This window comes from Erinaceus europaeus, chromosome 9, assembly GCF_950295315.1.
Source record: "Erinaceus europaeus chromosome 9, mEriEur2.1, whole genome shotgun sequence".
Lineage (NCBI taxonomy): Eukaryota > Metazoa > Chordata > Mammalia > Eulipotyphla > Erinaceidae > Erinaceus > Erinaceus europaeus.
The window spans coordinates 46,901,472-46,925,697 of record NC_080170.1 but is presented as its reverse complement, the minus strand read 5'-3'; the positions used below and the strand labels follow the sequence as shown (position 1 = coordinate 46,925,697).

The 24,226-nt window shown below is 40.0% G+C and overlaps 1 protein-coding gene across 1 annotated transcript; it reads right to left on the bottom strand.

Annotated features, from left to right (window-relative positions):
• Positions 1-324: 324 nt before the first annotated feature.
• TSEN15 (tRNA splicing endonuclease subunit 15) lies at positions 325-17,024 on the bottom strand. Its single transcript, XM_007523829.3, has 5 exons — positions 16,868-17,024; positions 13,827-13,908; positions 13,383-13,518; positions 2,346-2,487; positions 325-1,813 (listed from the first exon to the last, which is right to left on the bottom strand). Exons 1-5 carry the CDS (start codon positions 16,973-16,975, stop codon positions 1,793-1,795), a joined length of 489 nt encoding a protein of 162 aa, XP_007523891.3. The 5' UTR covers positions 16,976-17,024; the 3' UTR covers positions 325-1,792.
• Positions 17,025-24,226: the final 7,202 nt, after the last annotated feature.

The window sequence follows — 24,226 nt, the reverse complement described above, 5'->3', positions numbered from 1 at the left end:
ACAGGTAATATGTCCTTGGTTACATGACATGAGTCCATCTTGCTGAAACTATCTCCCTTGTTGGTTTTTTGAAAGTAACAAAAAGTTGAAGACAGCCTCTTGCCAACAGCTCAATAGGAAAGGAAGGCTCAGTCTACCAGGCCAAAGGAGAACTGGAAGTAGCTAATAAACACAGAAACTAGGATGTGAACCCTCCTGTAGCAAGGCTTGGATAAGAAGGCAGACACAGCTAACACTTTGACTCAGCTTTATAAGGGGCTCACCTTCGAGATACTAAATGTCAAATCTTGATATCACAATGCAAAAACAGTCCCCAAGCACAGGTTTCAAGGCACTTTAAATTTTAAAACACTTTATTACAAAAGTAGTACAAATAAAGAAAAATAGAGACACTGAAGACAGGCAATCATTTACTTTCTTATTATACCAATGTAGTCAGTGGTTTATTTTGTGTGCTATTTACAGTGATAATCATACCCATCATACACTTCCATATCTTGCTCTTTAAGATAGATCTTGTTGTTTGTATATACTCCTTACTAAATTTTCATAAGTCTATCATGAACCACTCATTGGATATTATATATAAAATTTCTCTAGGCCAGAGGGGTTGGTAAATTATGTTTTGTGTTTGTAAATAGTTTTACTGAAACCCGACAATACCCATTCATTCACATATGACCAATGGCTATTTTTGTGCTACAAATAGCTGAGAAGTTTTGACAGAGACTACTTGGCCTTAGAGACTAAGATAGTTACTGTCTGGCTCTTTATAAAATAAGTCTGATGACCTCTGCCTTATTATATATGCATATAATTTCTAAATTTTAGCCAACTTAATTGGGAGATGGTAACAAAAGTAGAATAAATGATCTACTTAATAAAGACATTCTTTTTATTAAATATTTTATTTAGTTTATTGAGAGAAACTTGGAGAGCAAGGAAAGGAAGAAGGAGAGAGAGAGAGAGACACCAAAGCATTGCTCAGCTCTGGCTTACTGGTGGTACTAAGGATTGAACCTGGGACCTCAGTGCCTTAGGCATGTGTATTTTGCATAACCATTATGCTGTCTCACCAGCCCAATAATGATGATAATAGGCTGACACCACCCCTATTATCACTCTTGGAATACTCTACTGTGGTAGAGTAAGAGTGCTAGCAATAGGGGTAGAACAGGAGGACCAGAATTCTTACAGGGAGTAAATTGCTGGTCCCTTTTCATCAGAGTAAGTTAGAGTACACTCTGGTTAAGTATAATTTTAATTCTGATCTGAAATCAACCACAGAGGGAAGTAACTGTAATTACAACATGAAGACCAATGCAAAGTTTCTATTTCCTACTGGGAGGGAAGAAGCTGACCGGAGTCAAGATGTCCAGGAACTGTCAAGGCAGGATGATTTCAGGAGCTAAAAGGCGCCTAGGCTAAAAGGAACAGGGAACAAAGTGGTAGCCTCAATCTGGACCAAGCGAGTGGCAGCAGAGTGGATCAGGAAGCATAAACAGTGTGGGACAGGACGTCAGAAGAAATACACATTCTACCCCTCTGAACACATCCTTGGGCACTGCCATATACACAACTGTAATTAAACTGAATCCAGAGAAGAAAGTTCTAGAGGGACTACCCTATACTTTTAACAGTAACAACAAAAATTTCTTCTATCTGGGAAAGTTTTATTCTTTAGAAAGAAAACCAACCCTGCCTATTTCTAAGATAGAAGATGAAGCTGACTACTAGGGCTCGCTCAACTCCAATCTCATGTGAATAAAGTAAGCGTTGTGAAGCATGGATGTCATCTTCTCAGAGAAATATTCTGTAACATAGAAAAAAAAAGTCAGAATGAATCCTCCTCCCCAAAAGAGTATCATTTAAAAGTAAAACTGGAATGTTATTTTAATGTAATTATTCCAATAATGCCAACAAAGTACATGAAAATGTCAGCTATAATACACTTATTTTATTAAAACGTTCCTGTCAAAATATCAACCAACTTAACATTTCCAATTTTAAAAAGTGTTCTTTTGATTAGAACTATTATTAGTCTTTACATTCTGCCTCAGCTACTTACTCACCAAATAAATGCTTGACGATTTCATGAAGAAATCTAGAAAACTACAGAATTCTGCAGTCAGGAAGTCAATTATTTTTGTGAAAAGACCTAGTAAATTGTTATTTGGAACAAAATATGATTATTTCTGAAGTGTGAAAATCAAAGTTTGCTATTTTTCTTGAATTTTCAGATAGCAAAGATGCAACAGTTCTACATATGGCTTGATCTGCACTTGAAATCTGGTCATAACTTTCCTCTTTCTTCACTAGTCACTGTCAACTGCCTTGAAACTGACCTGTGGGTCTGGCAGCATAAAGCCATCGGTGAGTTTATAATAGACTATAGTGGAGTCAGACTCCACTATGGCCAAAGTGAAAGACATCGGCAAGTCTGGATCACCTTGCAGCTTTCGAGATGCCTTTAAGATCTCCCGTATCCTGAAAACAAAGTCAGTACATGTTTAGGATTTGTAGTTACTTGGTTAGTAAGATTAGATCTGGTCATATCTCAAGGAAGTAGCAGGCAATTAGATTAAATTCCTAACCCAGTTAAGTATATGTTGGAAGGTTTAGGCAAAAACCTATAAAGTGGTCTTCTGATTTAAAAAATTCTGCAAATCACACTGACCTTTTTCTCTCTCTCTCTCCTGTACTCTTGATTAACTTACCTGAGAAAAACCAAACTATAATATATCTAAGAATTCACTAAACAGTGTTTTCTGCATCCAAACTGACCACAGATTATAGATGTTCATTTGCCAAGTTGATGTTTTACAGTGGAACAATCTGGCATCCAGGTTTCTTTTTTAGTGTGCTATAGGAAACCTTTCCTCCATGTTTCAAATGGTGCTAATAATTACTCTTGAAAAATGATTACATAACATCCCCCCCGTCCCTCTTTCCCTTGTTCCTGGCAAACTCTAATTTTCCTTTCATACACATACACACACACACACACACACACACACACACACACACACACACACACACACAGAGACAGACAGACAGACAGACAGAGAAGGAGAGATACCACAGCACCTCTCTACCGCTCATGCATCGTGTTCCCATATGGTGAAGAAAACTCCAACCTAGGTCTTTGCACATGGTAAAGGACATATTCTACTGGGTGAGCTGCCTTTTGGACCCTACATACCATTCTATTAACTCATAATTTACTTGGCATTTCCTTATTGCTGTGAAGTTCTTTCAGGTTTGGGAGGGCTGGCATGATGCAGGCACTATGAAAGATAAGCTGTGATGGTCATCTTTCTGTACATAATTGTTTCTGGTGGGTTTATCCAAGTATCAAAATTCATAAACCTAAATATGGATACTAAGTATGTATTCTGATTTTTAATAAAAACTAAGAATTTTTTGTAAAATTATATATCAAACAATTTATGTTATAGAAGATTTCACTTTGTAGGGAAGGGGAGATATCATAATGGTTATGCAAAAAAATCCCTCTCATGCCTGAAGTTCCAAATCCTGGGTTCAATACCTCTATACCACCGTAAGCCAAAGCTGAGCAGTGCTTTTGCCTCTCTTTCTCTCCCTCTTCTTCTCTCTCCCTCTTGCTCTCTGTATCACTCTCTCATTAAAATAAAGCAAGTAAAATACATTAAAAAAAATATATTTCACTTTGCTTGCCAAGAAAATAATCTACTGAGTCTTATGTTTATCACAAGTAAATAACAACAACCAAACCTTATTACTGATTCAATAAAGTCTATAGTCAATAATTCAGTAAAATAGAACCCCCAGAAGGACTTTTTTACAAAGGCAAATAGAAAATAACCAGTTGTCTATGCAGCTATTAAAAACAATGAACCCGGGAGTCGGGCTGTAGCGCAGCGTGTTAATCGCAGGTGGCGTTAAGCTCAAGGACCGGCGTCAGGATCCTGGTTCGAGCCCCCAGCTCCCCACCTGCAGGCAGGTCCCTTCACAGGCGGTGAAGCAGGTCTGCAGGTGTCTGTCTTTCTCTCCCTCTCTCTGTCTTCCCCTCCTCTCTCCATTTCTCTCTGTCCTATCCCACAACAACGACATCAATAATAACTACAACAATAAAACAACAAGGGCAACAAAAGGGAATAAATAAATAAAATAAAAATTTAAAATTTAAAAACAATGAACCCATCTTCTCTGACCCATCTTGGATAGAGCTAGAAGGAATTACGTTGTGAGCTAAGTCAGAAAGACCAAGATGAGTATGGGATGATCCCACTCATAAACAGAAGTTGAGAAAGAAGAACAAAAAGGGAAACTCAAAGCAGAATCTGACTGAGTTTAGAGTAGGGCACCAAAGTAAAAATCTCTGGGTGGACGGTGAGCGTAGATGTTCAGCCTGGGGGGATGGGGGGAGATGACACAGACCTTTGGTGGTGGGAACGTTGTTAATATGCACTCCTATTAACTTATAGTCTCAAAAATAACTATTTAATTAATATGAGAGGGGAATGTCTCAAAGTTTTTGATGCACAGACCATAGGCTGAGTATATATTCCTTCAATCTAAGCACTTAGGACTTCAAATTGGTAATCAGATTGAATTTTAAATTGGGTTCAAATTGTTAATTCATTTCTAATAATGAATTATTCTTTGAAATACTAAATATCCTAAATGCTTAGACCAGGGAGAACAGAAGCAACTGGTGGGATTACTTTATAAGATATAGCTATATATAAATAGCATAAAAGGACATAAATTATGATGAGGTCTTGTATGATATAACAAATCCTAACAATGGGATTTTCAAAGTCAACCCAATTGCCACATAATTTGGTTATAGCAATAACTAATTATTGCCTTCTTTTTTAATTTTTAAAATTTTTTATTGTTTATTTATAAAAAGGAAATACTGACAAATTCATAGGATAAGAGGAGTACAACTCCACACAATTCCCACCACCATATCTCCGTATCCCATTCTCTCCCCTGATAGCTTTCCTTTTCTCTGGAAGTATGGACCCAAGGTCATTGTGGGATGCAGAAGGTGGAAGGTCTGGCTTCTACAATTGCTTCCCCGCTGAACATGGGTGTTGACAGGTCGATCAATACTCCCAGTCTGCCTCTCTCTTTCCCTAGTGGTGGGGCTCTGGGGAATCAGAGCTCCAGGACACATTGGTGGAGTCATCTGTCCAGGGAAGTCTGGTTGACATTATGCTAAGCATCTGGAGCCTGGTGGCTAAAAAGAGAGTTAACATACAAAGCCAAACAAATTGTTAAACAATCATGAACCGAAAGGCTGGAATAGTACAGATGAAGAGTTGGGGGGGATCCTCCATTTTGTAGATAGCTAGTAGGCATATTTTAGTTATATTCCAAAGGGTCTGTAGCTATACTAGTTTGTTGTTTGTTTGTTTTTTCCCGAGCCTAAAATCTGATATGCAAGTGGATCCAAGTTATTGTCTGGGGAGATGATGTCATGGCTGGAAAAGGAACAGAAAGCTGGATCAGGGAAGAGAGTAGCTCCTCAATATGGGAAAGGTGTATAAATATTGTTGACTGTAAGCCCCATCTATTTGATTTGGTCTGGGGCCCATATTCAGCTTAGGAGTCTATGTGACCTATGCATCCCTGTAGATCTGAGCTCACATTCTGTGGTCATGAGTAGGAACATTCCAAGCTGCCCCAATATCAACCCAGCTTCCTCAGATGTAGCATAGAGTATGTTGTCCAACCTCCCTTTGGAGGATGGAACATTCTCTACTGTTGTTGACCCAAGTTAAGGGCAAGGTCCTATGGGGGCCCACAAAGGAGTCTATTTTGTTGTTCCTGATAGAGATGACCAGTAACAATGGAGAGGAATTTACTTGAGGTCTAGGCCCATCATGTCTGTTTGGGAATCTCAGGACTCCCCAACTAGGGCCCCAGCTGGTGGGTGGCCTGATAGTGACTAAAGAGTCATCATTAAAGTATGCCAGTCTCTTGCCCTTATTCAGCGTTTGCAGTCCTTGCTATGATAAGGTTAGCTTTGGAGTGAGTGAGAGAACTGTAATAGGAAGTAGGTGAGAAACTATTGCTTTCTTAAACAATAAGACAGCAGGAATCCTCCCCTTTCTCTATAAAGCACATAACATCTCCCAGTCCTGGAACCTCTAGGGTGGGGCTCACTTTCCTGCATGCTTCTCTCAAGTCATACCAACTGATACTGCATCTGCTGACACCAGCCTACTCAGTGCAATGAGTACCACCTCAGCATGCTTCACTTTAGACTGTGTCCAGAGACTTAAGACATGGAATGTCAACCCTTCAGCTTCATTACTCTGGTGAGATCTTTCCTAGCTCATAGGACTCCTGAATTTCATTTCGGGTGGAGCAATTCTTAACAAAACCTCAAAACTTAGATATAGACCAGGGCCCATGAGATAGGGCATATGTACATCTATCCATAAGTTAGGGGAAAGTATATACCTTAAAGCAAAAGTACACAGCAGTTTTTGCAGTGAGTCAATAAATGAAGCAAGCAAGTGGAAAGACCTAAAAAGATACCTTAAAGTACGTAATAAAACAGTTTCTGCTTAGACCTAGATACCCTCACCTACCTCAATCACTCCAAAGCTAACCTTGTCAGACAAAGTAAGGACTACAAAAGCTGGATATGGGCAAGAGACTGGTATACTTTAATAATGACTCTTTAGTCACTGCCAGGCCACCTCATTACCTGGTGTCCTGTGAGGGCACTGTCAGGGAGTCAGGGCACTGTCAAGAAGTCCTGTGATTCCCACACAGACATGATGGACCTAGATCTCTAACAGATCCCTCTCGCACTGTCACTGGTTATCTCCATAAGGAACAATATAATGGACTCCTCTGTGGGCCCCTATAGGACTCTGCCCTTAATGTGGATCAACAATGGAACAGGGACTGTTCCATTCTCTGAAGGGACGTTGTACAACATACTCTACCTACTACCCGAGGAAGATGAGTCCTAAAATTAGTGCAGTCTGGAATGTTCCTGGCCATGACTGCAGAATGCAAGCTCAGACCTACAAGGATGCAGAGGTTACACAGGCTCCTGTGCTGAATATGGACCCCAGATCAAATCGGTGGGGTTTACATTTAACAATATTTATATACTTTCCCCATTTTTGGGAGCTACTCTCTTCCCTGGTCCAGCTTCCTAGTCCTTTTTCCAACTATGACAACATCTCCCCAGACAATAACCTGGGTCCACCTGCATATTAGATGTCAGGCTTAGGCAAAGAGTAGTAAAGCCATAGGGCCCTTAAAATATACCTAAAATAGCCCTACTAGCTTTTTCCAAAAAAAAAAAAAGATGGAGATCCCAAATCTTCATCTGAAATATTCTTGCCCTTAGGTTCATGATTAGTCCACAATTTGATCTGCTTTATATCTTAACTCCTTTTTAGCCACCAGGTTCCAGATGCTACCATGATGCCAACCTGACTGCCCTGGGCAGATGACCCCACCATGTGTCTTGGAGCCCCACCTTCCCATATCCATGCCCTACTAGGGAAAGAGAGAGACAGGCCGTGAGTATGGATTGACCTGTCAACACCTATGTTCATTAGAGAAGCAATTACAGAAGCCAGACCTTCCAGCTTCTGCACCCTACTATGATCCTGGGTCCATACTCCCAGAGGGATAAAGAATAGGGAAGCTATCAGGGGAAGGGATTGGATATGGAGCTCTGGGGGTGGGCATTGTGTGGAAATGTAGCCCTCTTATCCTATTGTCTTGTTAATATTTCCATTTTAGAAATAAAAATTTAAAAAAACTCAGCGCTGGCGAAATAGCTCACTTACATAGTGTGCTGCTATGCCACCTGTGTGTGCCAGGTTTAAGCCTGCCCCCCCCCCACCTCTGCATTGAAAGGAAGCTCCAGTACTACGATCTCTTTCTCTATTTAAAATTTTTGAAAAATAAAGTGAATAATACAAAAATAAAATAAAAGAACCAGTTGTGTTTTTCTGATTCTTAAGAAATAAAAAAAAGGGCAACAAAAGGGAAAATAAATAAATATAAAAAATTTAGAAAAGGGGGGAAACACCTATTGTGATTACTTTCAGATAGTTTTTATGAAGATGGGCCATAGATAGAAGAAGGAAAAAAACACCTCTCAAAAATAACTTTCAGATAGTTTTATTTCCCAAGGCAAGATACTATCTAAATCACAACAAATGTGTATGCATCTACATTTCCCCCCAATGAAATCTGTATGGGGAAATATGCTGAAATTTAGGATAGAAATTTCCATCTTATTCAGATTTGTTTTCAGAACTCTTTGATATAAACAGCAAAACATTTCAGACTGATTCAAAACACTCCTGTGGGAAAGTCTGACATCTGAAAGTCAGCTCAGAGTTGTAAAGAAGGTTTTGTCTTCAAAGTTCAGGGAATCACTGTCAAAAAAAAAAAAAGTGAAATGGAGCTCTGTTTATCCTACTTGGTGGTGTGGGGAGGAAAATTACCAAAGAATCTTTTCAGTAAAAGGATAAAATAGTTTATCTGCCTCTGTGATTCAAGGCAAAACTGAGAAATTTTAAAAAGATTCTACTTCAGAATCTGAATCTATTTGTACTATACATTTAAAATTAATGCCATCACCCTTCCACCCATTTGAGACCTTTTTTTTTTTTTTTGGCCTCCAGAGTTATTGGTGCCTGCACCATGAATCCACTGCTCCTAAAGGCTTTTTAATTTTTCCCCCTTTTTTGTTGCTCTTGTTATTTTTCCCCCTTTTTTGTTGCCCTTGTTATTTTTTTATCATTGTTGTGGTTATTTTTATTATTGTTGTTGTTGATGTCGCTGTTATTGGATGGGACAGAGAGAAATGGAGAGAGGAGGGGAAGACAGAGATGGGGAGAGAAAGACAGACACCTGCAGGCCTGCTATACCACCTGTGAAGCGACTCCCCTGCAGGTGGGGAGCCAGAGGCTTGAACTGGGATCCTTATGCCAGTCCTTGCACTTAGCACCGCGTGCGCTCAACCTGCTGCACTACTGCCTGACACCCCCATTTGAGGCCTTTATTGCTTGTTTTTCTTTATACTGATGAACTCCTCAAGATATCTACTTTGCCACTAAGTCAATTGGCTATACCTTCTCAGTCTATTAATAACAATAAAAGTCTCGGAGTTTGAGTTTTAAAGTAATACATTACTGTAATAGATATGGAAAACAATAAAGCATCACTAGAATACTCTCCCTTAACTTCTAACATATTTCTGATATGAAATCTGAACTTAGAAACCACAGAACATAGTTTCCTTATATGCATATTTTTTTTAATTTTCAGGGGGCTTTTTGGGGGAAACTATTATAGAGATATATCAGTACACAATCTAAAATAATAATTTAAATAGTGTCAGTGAAAGAGATCACTTAAACAGTATGCTGCTTTCCATGTGTAACCCTGGTTTCAATCTAGCCACACTGAGTGAAGCTTTACTACTGTGAGTGCTCTTGAAAGGCTGCCCTTTCCCTCTCCCTCTTTCTCTCTTTCTGCCTGTCTTTAGCTTATAAAAAAAAAAATTAAAAACCATAATTTAGATAATAAGGTCCTTATAATTCATATTTGACAGAAAATCCACATGTAAAAAATATAGCCCGGGTTTAATAAAAAGAGCATGAGGAAACTGAATTCATTACATCTTCAGGGAAAAATTCATTTAGGGGGCTAAAGGAATAGCCATGTCAGTCAGTAATGCTAACAGTTGCTGGTCAACAGTCACAGAATTTGATGTTTTAACAGTTCTTTCTCATAACTGTCCAGTGAGGAAATCACTACACTGAAAACAGAGTAGTCCCAAGTTTAGTAACGCTAACTTGAAAATAAGCCTGAGGGACTAGACAGTGGTGCAACCCAGTTGAGCCACAGATGTTACCATGCTCAAGGACTGGGGTTCAAATCCCCAGTCCCCAGCTGCAGTAGTGAAGCAACACTGCAGGTGTCTCTCTTTCTCTCTGCAGCTCCTCATTCCCTCTTAATTCTCTCTAAAAAATTAATTAATTAATTACTTAATTAATTAATTAAATTTAAAAGAAAAGGGAAGAAGCCTGAGGCAGATAAAAGTGATACTAGGGGCTGGGTGGTGGCATACCTGGTTGAGCGCACGTGCTACGGTGCACAAGGACCCGGGTTCGAGCCCCTGGTCCTCACCTGCAGGGGGAAGCTTTGCGAGTGGTAAAGCAGGTCTGTAAGTTTCTCTCTTTCTCCCTTTCTAGATGTCCTCCTCCTCTCAATTTCTGGCTGTCTCTATCCAATAAATAAATAACGATAATTAAAAAAAAATTTAAGTGACACTAATCTGTAGTAAAGGTAACACTGTCCTTCCACCCCAACTACCGAAATCCCTTCCATAAGCCGCTGCATTCATTTTTCTATGATACTATGCTAGAGACTAAGGAATATGGAGAGATTTCCACAGAAGACAAGAAAGTTGAAGAAATTACCCTTACCTTCAAGTACTGTTGAATTGGAGTGGATAACGGGCTAAATGCAATTCTAACATCAAACCACAGAAAGCATTCCCTCTGCTATTCTCTTCACTGTGGTCAAACTGTAGATGACATAGTTTCAAACTGAAGACACTAACTCCTTGATCTGCCTCTTTATGATATGCAGGAATTGACAGAGCACACTGTAACTCTGAGCACAATGCAAAACTAAAGTGGGGTTCAGGGTGCTTACGGATGTTTATTCATTCACTTACTTAATCCTGAAGAAAAGTTCCCAAAGAGAACAAATCTCTCTCCTCAAGAATCATGCCAATGACTTCTTAGTAAAAAATGTAAGACAGCTAAAATTCCAAGGTGGTTTACTGAACATTTAAGCGCTTGTCTAGCTATTCACTCCAGTAGGAAAGCATTCTATTAAAAGCAATTGCAAGTTGCTTTTTTTCCTTTTTTTTTTTTAATGTTGTGTGAGTGGAAAGAAGTTGCCAGAAGTGGGGATTTCATCCGAAACAGATTCCCAGCAGAGGTACAATGAGAACACATATCCTGATGTGTGTGTGTGGGGGGAAGCCAAATGAAAGAAATCACTTTGGTAGGTATTAAATTTCAGGCTTCAGGTAAAAGAATGGTCATTGAACGGATTGCTCCTAATCCAATCTTCAGTTTTCCAGGAGGGAGATTACATTCTTCATGGTTTTTTGTTTTTTTTTTCCTGTCTCTCTCTTTCCCTCTCCATTCCAGTGCTTTCTCAGTTGCAGCTAGGCACTGTCTCCACCATTACTAACATCGTGTCATAGTGAACTATCTATAATTTCCAGCTTCTCTCAGCCTTCAGCACATTGTTCATGTTATTCCTGTTGCTGGGAGCATCCTCTCCACCTCCATTCCATATGGAGTGCCTCCTGTAGGAAGGAAGGCATTTGTCCTGTAGGAAGCTGTCTGAGACTCCTTCTCCTCCTACTACAGCAGCCAAGGTTAGACTTCCTCCCTCCTCAGAACCCCGTACACAATGTGTTCATTACATTCCTCACACTGGACCTAAATATCTCTCTCAGCTCTCAACTTGAGGGCAGGGTCTATGATGTTTTGTTCCCTAAGTCCAAACCATCACAAGTGCTCAATATATGATGTATACCCCTATCTCTCCCCACCTCTAGCCCAGTAACAAAACAATAGAAACAAAGAGTTTACTCTCCATGAGGTCCAGGTAAACCACGAATGCTATATAAACTTGGGTGGCATGTCCTATATCTTATTCCAACCTTTCTAAATACTGATAAAATACTGAGATAAAGAATAATCTATATATTTATCATCTGCAAACAGAAGTATGCTTCTATACTGCTTCTAGACAGCTTATAGTATTTCTATTTTTATTATACCTAGTATTGAAAAATAATTATGTATATCTACAACACTGTCACTAAAGCATTTTAGTATGAGAAAGATCACATGGAGAGCTGTGGAGACAGCATAATAGTTTTGCCAAAGGACTGTCATGACTGAGGCCCCAAGGTACTAGGTTCAATCCTTAGCACCACCATGAGCTAGGGCTGAGTTGTGCCCTGCTGAGTAAAAGAAAGAAAAATAAATAAAATAAAAATAAAAAACTACATATGGGCTGGGCAGTGGCATGGACTAGAGTTAGTGTACTGCACCAACTGTGAAAGCAAAAGCTTCTTGGTTGGTGGGGGAAGGTTCAGGTCCTGGAGCATGATGGCAGAAGAGGTCCTCATGGGGGTAGAAAAATGTTATGTTTATGTGGAAAACTGAGAAATGTTATGCATGTACAAACTACTATATTTTACTGTCAATTATAAACCATTAATTTGCCAGTAAAGAAATTTTAAAAAGTTATTGTCATGAGTCTCATTTTATTTGCAGTGGTTGCTTTGGAAAGTATATCATGAAGTGAAAAATATGTCTAATCCAATTCTCTGCACCCATACTTTTTTTAAAGCCCTATGAACTGTACACACTTTCATTGACTTCATAATGATGTCAAGCATGCTTTTTACCAAGTCCTTTGTAGAACATAAGATTTGTATCACCTATTATACTACATCTTATAATACCTATTGCTTCAAGTGTAATGATCTTGCTACCTTACCAAGAATGCAAATATTTCCTATTCCTTAAGGAAAAAGATCTCTCTCTCTCTCTCTTCTCTATCCCTCTCTCATTTTTTGTGGTGCCAGTGCCTTACTACTCTCCCCAGGTCAATTTTTTTATTTCAGAAAGATAGAAGAGAAGATGGGTAAAGAGGAACAGACAACATCACACTGTTCCACCATCAAATGAAACTTCCCCAAATTCTTCCATGGTGTTCCATGTGGCACTGGGGCTTGGACCTGGGTCTTCATACTTGGTAAAATGAATGCTCTACTAGGTAAGCTATCTCCTGACTTAGAAACTATTTCTATCATATATTCTTTCTCAGAAAAACTACTAAACACACAGCAAGTGTTAATGAAATGCTTATTAAGCACTTATAGAATGCAATCTTCAAATAACCCAGAATGAAACTATGCATCTTGTATCCAAAATCTTCCCCACTCCCTTTTTTTTTTTTCCTTTTTCTTTTGCCTCCAGGGTTATAGCTGAGGTTCGGTGTGACACTATGAATCCGCAGCTCCTGGAACCCATTTTTTCCATGGGAAAAGGAGAAAATACAGAGGAGGAGAGAAAAAGAGGAAGAAAAAGGACAAGATACAGAGGAGGAGAGAAAGGCAGACACTTGCAGACCTGCTTCACCACCTGTAAAGGGACCCCTCTGCAGGTGAGGTGCCAGGGGCTATAACTAGGACCAAAATTCCTTTAAACATATACTACTGCCTCTAGCCTAATGATTCCTAGTGTTTTGTTCAGGAAAGGAATTAACTTGTTAGACAAAGACCAAAGTTGCCCGCCTACCTGTTATGACTAAGGGAAGCACTGATGGGTGTAGGCACCACAGTCTGTAACCCTTCTCCTTCAATCTCAGTTCCAACAAGACAGATGAGTTGCAGATCTGGTAATCCCACACAGTTGACTTCATGCCAACTTTTACCTGAAAGGGCATCATTGAATGGACAAGTGTATTTATCAAAAAAATAAGATAAAAATTACAAATTATTACCTAACACTCAAATGAGTAAATATTATTCATAATGCTATTTCCTCTTTATTTCTCTAGTACTTTCCACCATCCAATAATTCTCAATGTAAAAAAAGTAAATAAATTACAAGATTAATCAAGTTAACAAATACATGAAAAACTGTTTATGAGAATGTCACAATACTATATCCCACCCCAACACCCCCCATCTCTCCTCACACCCCAGCCCAGTAACAAAACAATAGAAACAAAGAACTTACTCTCCATGAGGTCCAGGTAAACCAAGAATGCTATATAAACTTGGGTGGCATCTCCTATATCTAATTCCATCATTTCTAAATACTGAAAATCAAAATATAGTTGTCAAATAGAGAAGAATCTCTTAATGTCTTCTTTCACTCAATTAAAAACTGTTGATTAAAAAATACATAATACATAGAACTCTCTTATAGGTAGAGTGGGAGTTAAAAGGCAATATGAAATCTAACCCCTTTCTCTAAAAAGTTTGCATTTGTTGGGCAAACACATGTACACTTCAAACGGTTAAGCAACACAACAGTAGATGGTAAAACCAGGTGAGAAGAATAAAAACAAACCAAAAACAAGGACACGGCATGTCAAAGGAGCTCTACTCAGGTAGCTTGGCTGGTGAATATTTCATAGCAGAGGTGGAATACAAGTTGGGCCCTGAAGTACATATACAACTTGAGCAAATGGAGAAAGTAGGAAAACAGTGTGAGTGATCATGAAAAGGAGGTAATTAGCCATAGTACTCAAAGGTATATAAAGGAATTGACTGCTAGAGCAGAGACCATTTTTAAATAGAATTTTTTTTTTTTTTTTTTTTGCCTCCAGGGTTATGGCTGGGCCTTGGTGCCTGCACTATGAATCCACTGCTCCTGGAGGCCATTTTTCCATTTTGTTGCCCTTGTTGTTATTGTTGCTAGATAGGACAGAGAAAAATTGAGAGAGGAGGAGAAGACAGAGAGGGGGAGAGAAAGTCACTTGCAGACCTGCTTCACCACTGGTGAAGCAACTCCCCTGCAGGTGGAGAGCTAGGGGCTTGAACCGGGATCCTTATACTGGTCTTTGCGCTTTGCACCAGGTGTGCTTAACCCACTACACTACCATCCAGCCCCCTAAACACAATTTTTGTTAGGACTTGTTAGAGGAAGGTTCTATTTTCCTAGACTCTTATTTACATATGGAGAAAGTCTGCTAAAATGCCACTCCTGCTTGCTTCCCCTCCTCATTCTAGACCCAGGGGTTATGTAGTTGTTGAGTTTTAAAGACAGAATCAAACAAGCTGTTGCTCCTATATTTGCTGACTAGCATAAAGAGAACACTCTTTAGAGCTATCCATGCAGGAGTAGCCTAAGCTTTTCCATCTATGTCAGTAGTTAGGCAGATAAGCTAGGCTAAAGCACAGCTTAGTACATATGAGGTCAGATATGAAATCACACTTTCCTGTGTCATTTATCTATTTAGCTTTATCAAAGTGTACTGGTGTAGGAAAACTGGGGTGTTATCAGTTATCCTCAACGTGTTTAAGAATGGTAGTGGAGGGCCAGGTGCTGATGCACCTGGTTGAGCATACACATTACAGGGCTGCAAGGACCTAGGTTCATGCCCTCCTTCCCCACTTGCAGGGAGGAAGCTTCACAAGTAGTGAAACAATGCTGTAGGTTTCTCTCTCCTCTCCCTCCCCAATTGCTCTTTGTCTCTATTCAAAAACGGAGGAGAAAAGAAGGAATGGAGAGAAAGAAAGAAGGAAGGAAGGAAAGGGAGGAAGGAAGGAAGGAAAGAAGGAAGAAAGAAAGAGAAAGAAAAGGTAACAGGGAATGTAGCAAGGTCTTGATAGATAAGCTATATGTTTGAATTTTACTTACAAGAAACTGACGATTCCTAAACATGAGTAAAATACAATGAAAGTCTGAGGGTAATAAATGTGATATGTTTATAGAAAGATCAAGTAACTTATAAATTGAATAATAAAATGTATAACTGGAAAATCAAACACCCAATGTCATTTCTGTTTTTAATCAATAAGCCTCTTCAAAAAAGAAAAATTAAAATGGAAGACCAATGCGATGGTCAGGGTCTATACAAAAGTTAACTTCAAAAGAAAATAATCTACAAGTATGAAAATTGAATAATAGGACCACTGATCTAGAACTTTAAATTTCTGTTACTGGTGCTTCACCTGTTAAATGCATAGCGCACACTGTATGTCTAATGTTTCAAAAATATTAACTGACTTAATCCTGTTAACAACCCTATGACGTAAGTAATCGTATTATACCCATTTTACAAGTGGGTGAACTAAAATAGTATCTTGCCCAAAATCACAAAGCTGGTGACAGAAGCCAAATTCAATCTCATTCTGACTTTTGAGTTCTGACTCCTAACCACTCTGCTGCTTCTCCAGGTTATGGTTTTTTTTTTTTTTTTAAGGCACTGAAAAAATATCTTCGTGTTATTGTTTGGTTTTCTCACTTTGAGGGGGAAAAGAATAGAGAATAAAACCAAGCAAAAGTGATGAATATAAGTTAACTCTTTTCATACTTGTACCTTAAAAAGTTGCTCTTTTTTGACTTTTTTCTAGATGACTAGCTATGAAATTCTGCTCTTCAGCAGAAAACTGCAATTTCTACTTAAGTTCTAGGCCTTTTCTGTCCCTACCTTCATTCTCTATTCGTTTACTTTTCTAAACATTCCAAGGCAGCAATTTGCCAAGCAGAAGCAACTGAAGGAACTCCCTTTCACATGAAGAAAAAAAGCACCCACAGTGTGATTCCTTCTGTCCTGGGTAAATAAAAACACCAAAACTATTCAAGCGTTTTCCAAAGATTCGAAAAATCAGGAATGTGCATTTGGGTGAAATTAAAAGGCTAGCAGCCTAAACTCAGGGCTCATCGCAAAGATGCAGCGAGATGTGCATCGTGATGGTTTCTCCCGAGCTCGGCCGGGGGCCACACGCCCGCGGGGCAGCTGCGGGGGTTAAACGAGGTCACGCCGGGGAGGGGCCGGAGCGGCCCCGGGCGGCAGCGACAGGTTTCTGGACGCTCTGGACACGGGTCTGAAGACCCCGCCGCAGGTTAAGGAGTGGGGCAAACTTTAACTTATTTAAACAAACAAAACCTGCCCTGTCTGCGGCTGCGAGTTGCACAGGGGTCACGTTCCGGGAGTTCGCCCCAAACTGGTCCTGCACAGCTGGGGGTGGGGGTGTCCAAGCCCCCAGGGGGAGCGCGACCCGGGGATCCGCCCGAGCTGGGAACCGGCTTTCCGTGCACTTGCTGACCTTGGGGTGGCTGCCCATCCAGGCATCCTCTGGGGCCCAGCTGTGGGCGCTAGCTGGGCGGGGGGCGCTGCCTCCCGGTACAGCCTTTGAGTCTCTGGGCTCCGCCATGTTTACGACTCTGAGCGCAGTGCGGCAAGCGCCCGGACGGAAACAGTAACCTTGCATCTGAGTTCCGCTTCCCCGCCGGGCGGTGTGAGAGCGTGTAAGAATGGGTCCCTAAAGCAATGAAGGAGCTGAAGGATGACTCGATGACTTAAGTTTGAGCAGGCTGATAGAAGGAAATTTATAGAGGACTCTGAGCCCAGAGACCCTTAGCGCTGCTGATAACGTAGAACAATGTCTCATGGCTTCTGTTTACCTGCTAGCTGAGGTCCAATGTTCCTATTCCTGGGAAATGCAGCTGTCATTTAAGTTTAACGTGTGGAAGCAGATGATCTCTCTCCCAGAACAAAGTGGAAAGAACGACTTGACTGCTCGCTACTCCATTTTTAAAGCGGTCCACCCTCTCGTGATTAGAAGGGCGGGAGTGAACGTGGACCTGTTGCATGAGTGATCAAAGTCAAATGCAAACCTGCCTGTGCATGTGACCTCGAAGCTCGGGATGAGGCATTTAAGGCATAAACGTGTGCATTTTAAGCATTTTGGATTTACTCTAAGCAAGGTGGGAGTGATACTGAACATTCCTATTATGTTTGCACGACAGCCTTCTGACTGGAAGTAGACCTTAAGGACAAGCGTTAGAAAGAAGGTTCAAGGGGTTCAGGGTTCAGTTGAGCGCACCATTACCATACTCAAGGACCTGGGTTCCAGTTCCCGCTGCTCACCTTCAGGGGGCGGAGGGCCGCTTCACAACTGATGAAGCAGGTCTGCAGGTGTCTTTCTCTCAATCCCTTCCTGCCCTCTCTGTCGTATGAGAGAGAGAAAAAAGAAAGAAGAGAGAGAGAGAAAGGGATGGCGCCCCAGCCCCAGCTTTAAAAGAGGAGAAGTAGTGCTGCAGGTATCTCAATTTCTCCCTATCTTCTCCTCCCCTCTCAATTTCTTTTTTGTCCTATCAAAGTAAAAATAAAAAGTGAAGACCTGAATGTACAGGAATGTGAATTGAAGCAGGCCTCTGTGCAGTGAAGGGCAGATCAGAAGTTGAACAAGCAGTATGTGTGTGTGTGGGGGGGGGGTTAAACAGGGGTTCCTTTCCTTCTCAGATAGCATGAGGCTAAGTGTGGTCCAGGAGGCAGACTCATAACCAGCAACAGGAGAACATGTGGAAAATCTCTTGTTTCCCTCATCAGGAAAAGCAGAAAAGTAAAGCCAAAAATCCCTCAATGCCGAGAACATGAGAAAATTCCAGAAGGGAACAAACTCATGGCTGAGAAATCCAGCACCACCTGAAACAGAAGCACAGCTCTTCTGTTAAAAACAAGAGTTGAGGGAGTCGGGCAGTAGCGCAGCGGGTTAAGCACAAGTGGCACAAAGCACAAGGACTGGCGTAAGGGCCCCGGTTCGAGCCCCAGTTCAAGCCCCCGGCTCTCCACCTGCAGGGGGGTTGCTTCACAAGCCTTGAAGCAGGTCTGCAGGTGACTTTCTCTCCCCCTCTGTCTTCCCCTCCTCTCTCCATTTCTCTCTGTCCTATCCAACAACGACGACATCAATGACAACAATAACTACAACAATAAACAACAAGGGTAACAAAAGGGAATAAACATTTTTTTTAAAAAAAAAAGTTGAACTCAGACCAGAGTTGTATCCCCAGAAACAGTTTGCAGTTCAAATCCAGTCAGTGCAAAAAAGCTTGTACTTACAGAAAAACAGGAGACTTCAGAACCTCTACACTTATTATTTGTAAATATAATTTGATAAAAATGGATCATTTCCTAGAGTCCAAACCTGAGAAAGATCAGATGTTGAAAATGGATTTTAAAGTAACTATTATATCCATCCTCAATGAAGTAAAACAAAATATGCTTTTAGAAGAATGAAAATACCAGGAGACAAATTAAAAATCTTAAAGAGGGAAAAGAATGTCAGTTCTAGAAATGAAAATTTAAACGTCATAAATAACGACACTTCACTACATAGATTTAACAGCAAATGGAAATCACAGAGAAAAATTAAGCGAACTTTAATGTAGAGCCATCATCTAGGGGGAAAAGTGTCTAAAAAAAAATGAACAGGGAGTCGGGTGGTAGCGCAGCGGGTTAAGAGCATGTGGTGCAAAGCGCAAGGACTGGCATAAGGATCCCGGTTCAAGCCCCCGGCTTCCCATCTGCAGGGGGGTCGCTTCACAGGCGGTGAAGCAGGTCTGTAGGTGTCTGTCTTTCTCTCCCCTCTCTGTCTTCCCCTCCTCTCTCCATTTCTCTCTGTCCTATCCAACAACATCAATAACAACAACAATAATAACTATAATAATAAAACAAGAGCAACAAAAGGGAATAAATAAATAAATAAAATATTTTTTTAAATGAACAGTCTCAGAGCCCTGCTACATGATATCAAACAATCCAATATACATGCAGATGAATACCTGAAGGAGAAGAGAAATAAAATGTGTAAGAAAAAATATTGGAGAAATTTTTTTAAAAGACCTCCAAATTCAATGAAAGCCAAATTTGAAGTACTAAATAAATGCTAATTGAATGCCAAGTAAAATAAAGACAAATTAATGTTGAAGTCAAACTGTTGAAAGTCAGATAAAAAAACCCTGAATAAATCAAAAGAAACACAACATAGAGGGGTAAGTGCATCTATTTCCCATGTGACAGAAAAAACACATATAAAGGTTAATACATTGCCCTAGAGTGTATTGCATCTGAATTAGTTATTTTTTAAGAAAATTATTAGTGATTTAATATTGATTTACAAAATTATGAGATAACAGGAGTATAGTTCCACACCTTTCCTACCACCATTTCCTCCATTGGAAACTGTATTCGTTCTCCCAAGATCACAGATATGGGTTGGCTATTATTTCTATAATCGTCTGTATTTACATGTATTTGCCCATTTTTTTCCCTATGGTATTGCCTTCTCTTCCCAAGTCACACCTACTACTTCTGAGTGTCCTCCCCCATTTCTTTTTCCCCTCTTCTCCTTCTGAGTCTGATGGAATTGGAGTTCATAGCCATCTGGTTATCTTCCTGTAATACTCCTCTGGAAGTATGGACCAAAATTCTTTATGGGGTGCAGAAAGTGGAAGGTCTGACTTCAGTAATTGCTTCTCCGTAGGACATGGGTGTTGGCAGGTCTATCCATACTCCTAGCCTGTTTCTATCTTTCCCTAGTGGAAAAAGAGAGATGTGGTTACAGGACATATTGGTGGGGTCATCTGCCCAGGGAGTTCATGATGAAATCATAGTAGCATGTGAAAGTGTGGCTTGAAACTCTCTGGCTGTGGCTCAGAGAGTTTCTGGAGAGAACTTGGTTGTATTTTGTTGAGTTTTCAAGTGATTTTCATTGTTGTTGTTGTGTTTTTCTATTTTATCAGAAGTGCAATCTGAAATGGCTTCTCATGCGTAGCCATGCCTTCTGAATTAATTATTAACCTTTGCCTACTCAAAGAATATGTTAGTCCCCAGAGGCAAACGGCACTGTAATGAGTAGGCTTCTTGAATCACTAAACACTGACACTAATTCAAATAATTGGAGGCAAATAAATCTCCTCTTTGACCTCTAAATAGCCCTGTCAATTTAGATGATGACATTTATAGGAGCATTAAGAACATTTGGTTCTGAGGGCTGGGAAGTAGCGCACGGGGTTACAAGCACATAGTGCAAAGTGCAAGGATCCCAGTTCCAGCCCTGAGCTCCCCATCTGCAGGGGATTCTGAAGCAGGTCTTCAGGCATCTTTCTTTCCTCCCCACTGTCTTCCTCTCCTTTCTCAATTTCTCTCTGTCCTATCAGCAGCAGCAGCAGCAGGAGCAAGCAACACGACACAACACAACACAACACAACACAACAACAGTGGGAAAAAAAGATGGTTGTTAGGAGTAGTGGATTCATAGTGCAGGCACCGAGCCCCAGTGATAACCCTGGAGACCAAAAAAAAAAAAGAAACATTTTTGGGTTCCCCATATGAGTGAAGGGGAAATATTATAAATCAACAAAGAAAACCAATGGAATTGTGTACTATGTTAACAAAGGTCAGACATCTTCTGGGAATATTCAATTTAATCTTAAAGAACAGAAGAAATTAGGGAATCTCAGAAGGGTGAAGAAAGAATGATAAACTGGAAAAGTAAGGTTGATGCTACCCTTTGGCAAATAGATGATTTATTGCTTAGGGGGAAAAGCGTGATATGCTTAAGAATGAATATGAAATGCTTCTGACTTTTCTTTTTTTGCTTCTGTCTTTTGATGTCATTGTCTGTTGACTAATTTGCAGAATGGTTTTAATGTTAAGCAATTAAAAGCTGTAAATAGGTCTTGATGATTGGGCATGACTATGAAAGGGGATTTGTAAGGTAGGCTGGTGGCACATCTGGTTAAGTGCAGACATCACAATGCTCAAGAGCCAGGATGCAAACTCCTGATCCCCCCTACAGGGAGGAAAACTTCACCAGTGGTGAAGCAGGCCTTCAGTTGTCTCTGTCTCTTTCTGTTTATATCCCCCCTCCTCTCTCAATTTTTCTCTGTCTATCCAGCAATAAAAAGTTAAAATAGTAATAATAATAATAATAATAATAATATAGTTTTAAAGAGAAGGAGGATTTGTGAGTGTAGAGTTAAAATAGCAATTCCCAGTAAACTTTACCTGAGAAAAGCTTAGAGTTTCCATTTTTGATAGACCAGAAGATATCTTTTTGTTATAAATTCTTCAGTAGTTCACCATAGTAGATGCAAGGGAGAAAGCTAGGTAAGTAACAACAAATAAAATTTCCCCTTGGTATGCCGGATTTAATCAAGTCCCATGTAATCTGGCACTTGCTCTACTGATTTCCATCTCAATATTCTGAGCTCCAATGCTTAGGCAGAGCAATTAATTCAGCAAGAGTCCCAAGAGGGAAACTGGACTTTGAGTTTTGATATGAGTTTTCAGTATGTTTAAAAGAGAAAAGCGTTTGCACAGTACTTTAAGACAGGGTTCTCAAGCCAAAAAAAAAAAAAGGCTCACATTCTGGAGAAGATTTTATTTTAATTAACGGGTTCTAAGAATGTTCATAATGCTTTTTTTTCTTCCTTTGTATGCTGAATATACAACTTATCATTCTTTGTGCTTCAAGGAGACTTAAACTTTTAGTAAGATATTGAACATAAGACTTTTAGTAAGATATTGAACATAAGATATTTTATTAATCATATGCACAAGTATTATGAGGCCTCTGTCATATAGAAAATAATTTAGAATAATTCAAAATATGTTCTCTCCTGGTTCTCATCAGTTTAAGAGCACTTAACTCCCCATGTGCAGCACCAGTACATATTATATTAGACACTGGGGACTAGCTCACCTGTAGGACACACACCTTACTATGCATGAGACCCTGGGTTTAAGCCCTAGTTTTGTGGACAGTGGAACTGTGATGTCTCACCCTCTTTCTCTATCCTCCCTCTGTCCCTCTCTACTAGAAAGATTGAAAAGTTGACCAAGGAGCTATGGTATCATTCATGTGTGAGGCTCCAGTGCTTTAAAAATCTATCTTTGGGGGCCCAGCAATAGCGCAGCAGGTTAAATGCACATGGCATGAAGCACAGGACTTGCTTAAGGATCCTGGTTCAAGCCCCTGGCTCCCCATCTGCAGGGTGTCACTTCACAAGCGGTGAATCAGGTCTACAGGTGTCTATCTTTCTCTTCCCGTCTGGCTTCCCCTCCTCTCTTGATTTCTCTCTGTCCTATCCAACAGTGAGGAGAGCAATAACAACAACAACAACAATAAACAACAAGGGCAACAAAAGGGAAGAATTAGCCTCTAGTAGCAGTGGATTCGCAGTGTAGGGCACCAAGCCCAGCGATAACCCTGGAGGTAAAAAACAAACAAACAAACAAACAAAAAAAAACTATCTTTAAATACTACCTAATTTTAGAACAACAAAAGGATAAGGGATTATATATATATATATATATATATATATATATATATATAGTGTTTTATTTATGTATTTATAAGTGTGCATGTTTTACAAGCAAATATGAATACATTCAGATATGAAAAGAGACAGATTTTAAGGAGTTATGAGACCAGGCAAAGGCAAGTTCAGCAGGGCTGGCTGGCAGGTTGGAGGCCAGGGAGGAGTTGAGGCTACAGTCTTGAGTCTGATTTCCAGCTGGAGACAAAATCTGTCTTTTCTCAGACTTTCTCCTAATTGGGGAAGGCACACCCACACTGTTAATAGCGATCTGTTTTCCTAAGAGGCTGCTGATGCACATGTTACTCACATCTAAAAAGTACCTCCCAGTAACATGGAGACTGCTTTAACTGAAAAGCTGGAGACTCACCTATGCTTAGCCAAGTCCACATATCAAATTTGCCATCCCAGGAGGTAAAGTACTAGATAAAATAAAGAAACAGATTGGTACAAAATTCATCCTGGTGCTTACCTCAGGACAGTAGAGTGTTGTGACTGGAAGGGATATGCCGAAGATCTCAATGGGCAAACTTTGTTCTGAATGTATGTGGTGCTAAGTATATGGACATTCATTTTATGAGTAACATACATTTATGTGTATGTATCACCAGCATATGCATATATGTATGCATATCACATGTTTTTTGTATATGTTAACTTTCTCCCTAAGACTTAGAGGACAAAGGGATAGTAACTTGGCAATTTCTATAAATAAACAGCAGCACATCTGCAGTTTGAAGTCACACTTGGCCTTGTAAATATGAAAAAGCATTCAAACCAGTTCATGATCCAAGACATAGCCCATCTCTTTCTCTAGATTTTTTTCCCCAACATCTGCTGTCAACATGGATGTTGAAAAGGCATGAGTGGAACCACATTGTAAATAGCTAATTTAAAAATGCCTTATTAAATTATCCCATAATGCTAACTTAGCTTCTGAGGGGTGCGTAGTGGTTGTATCCCCACCACCCCCCCCCCCAGCCCCTAGTATACTTTAAGTTGACTTTTTTCAGAGTGAAACCGAGACACACACGAAGAGGGAAAGAGATCAAAGTATGGAAGCTTCCGCTAGTGCAGTGAGGGCCAGTGAGTCAGGTGCATGGCAGAACAGGTAAACTATTTTGCTGGTCCCTTTTCTTCTTCTTTTTTTTCTCCTTATTTTTAGATTTTTTTTTTTTGTCCTGTGGTAAAATAGACTTCACAAATCATTGACTTTCGGAGCTTTTGTTATAGGACTAACCCAGTTACACATATTCATGTTAAAATACCTCTGACAACATGCATAGTTGACTTTAAATGTT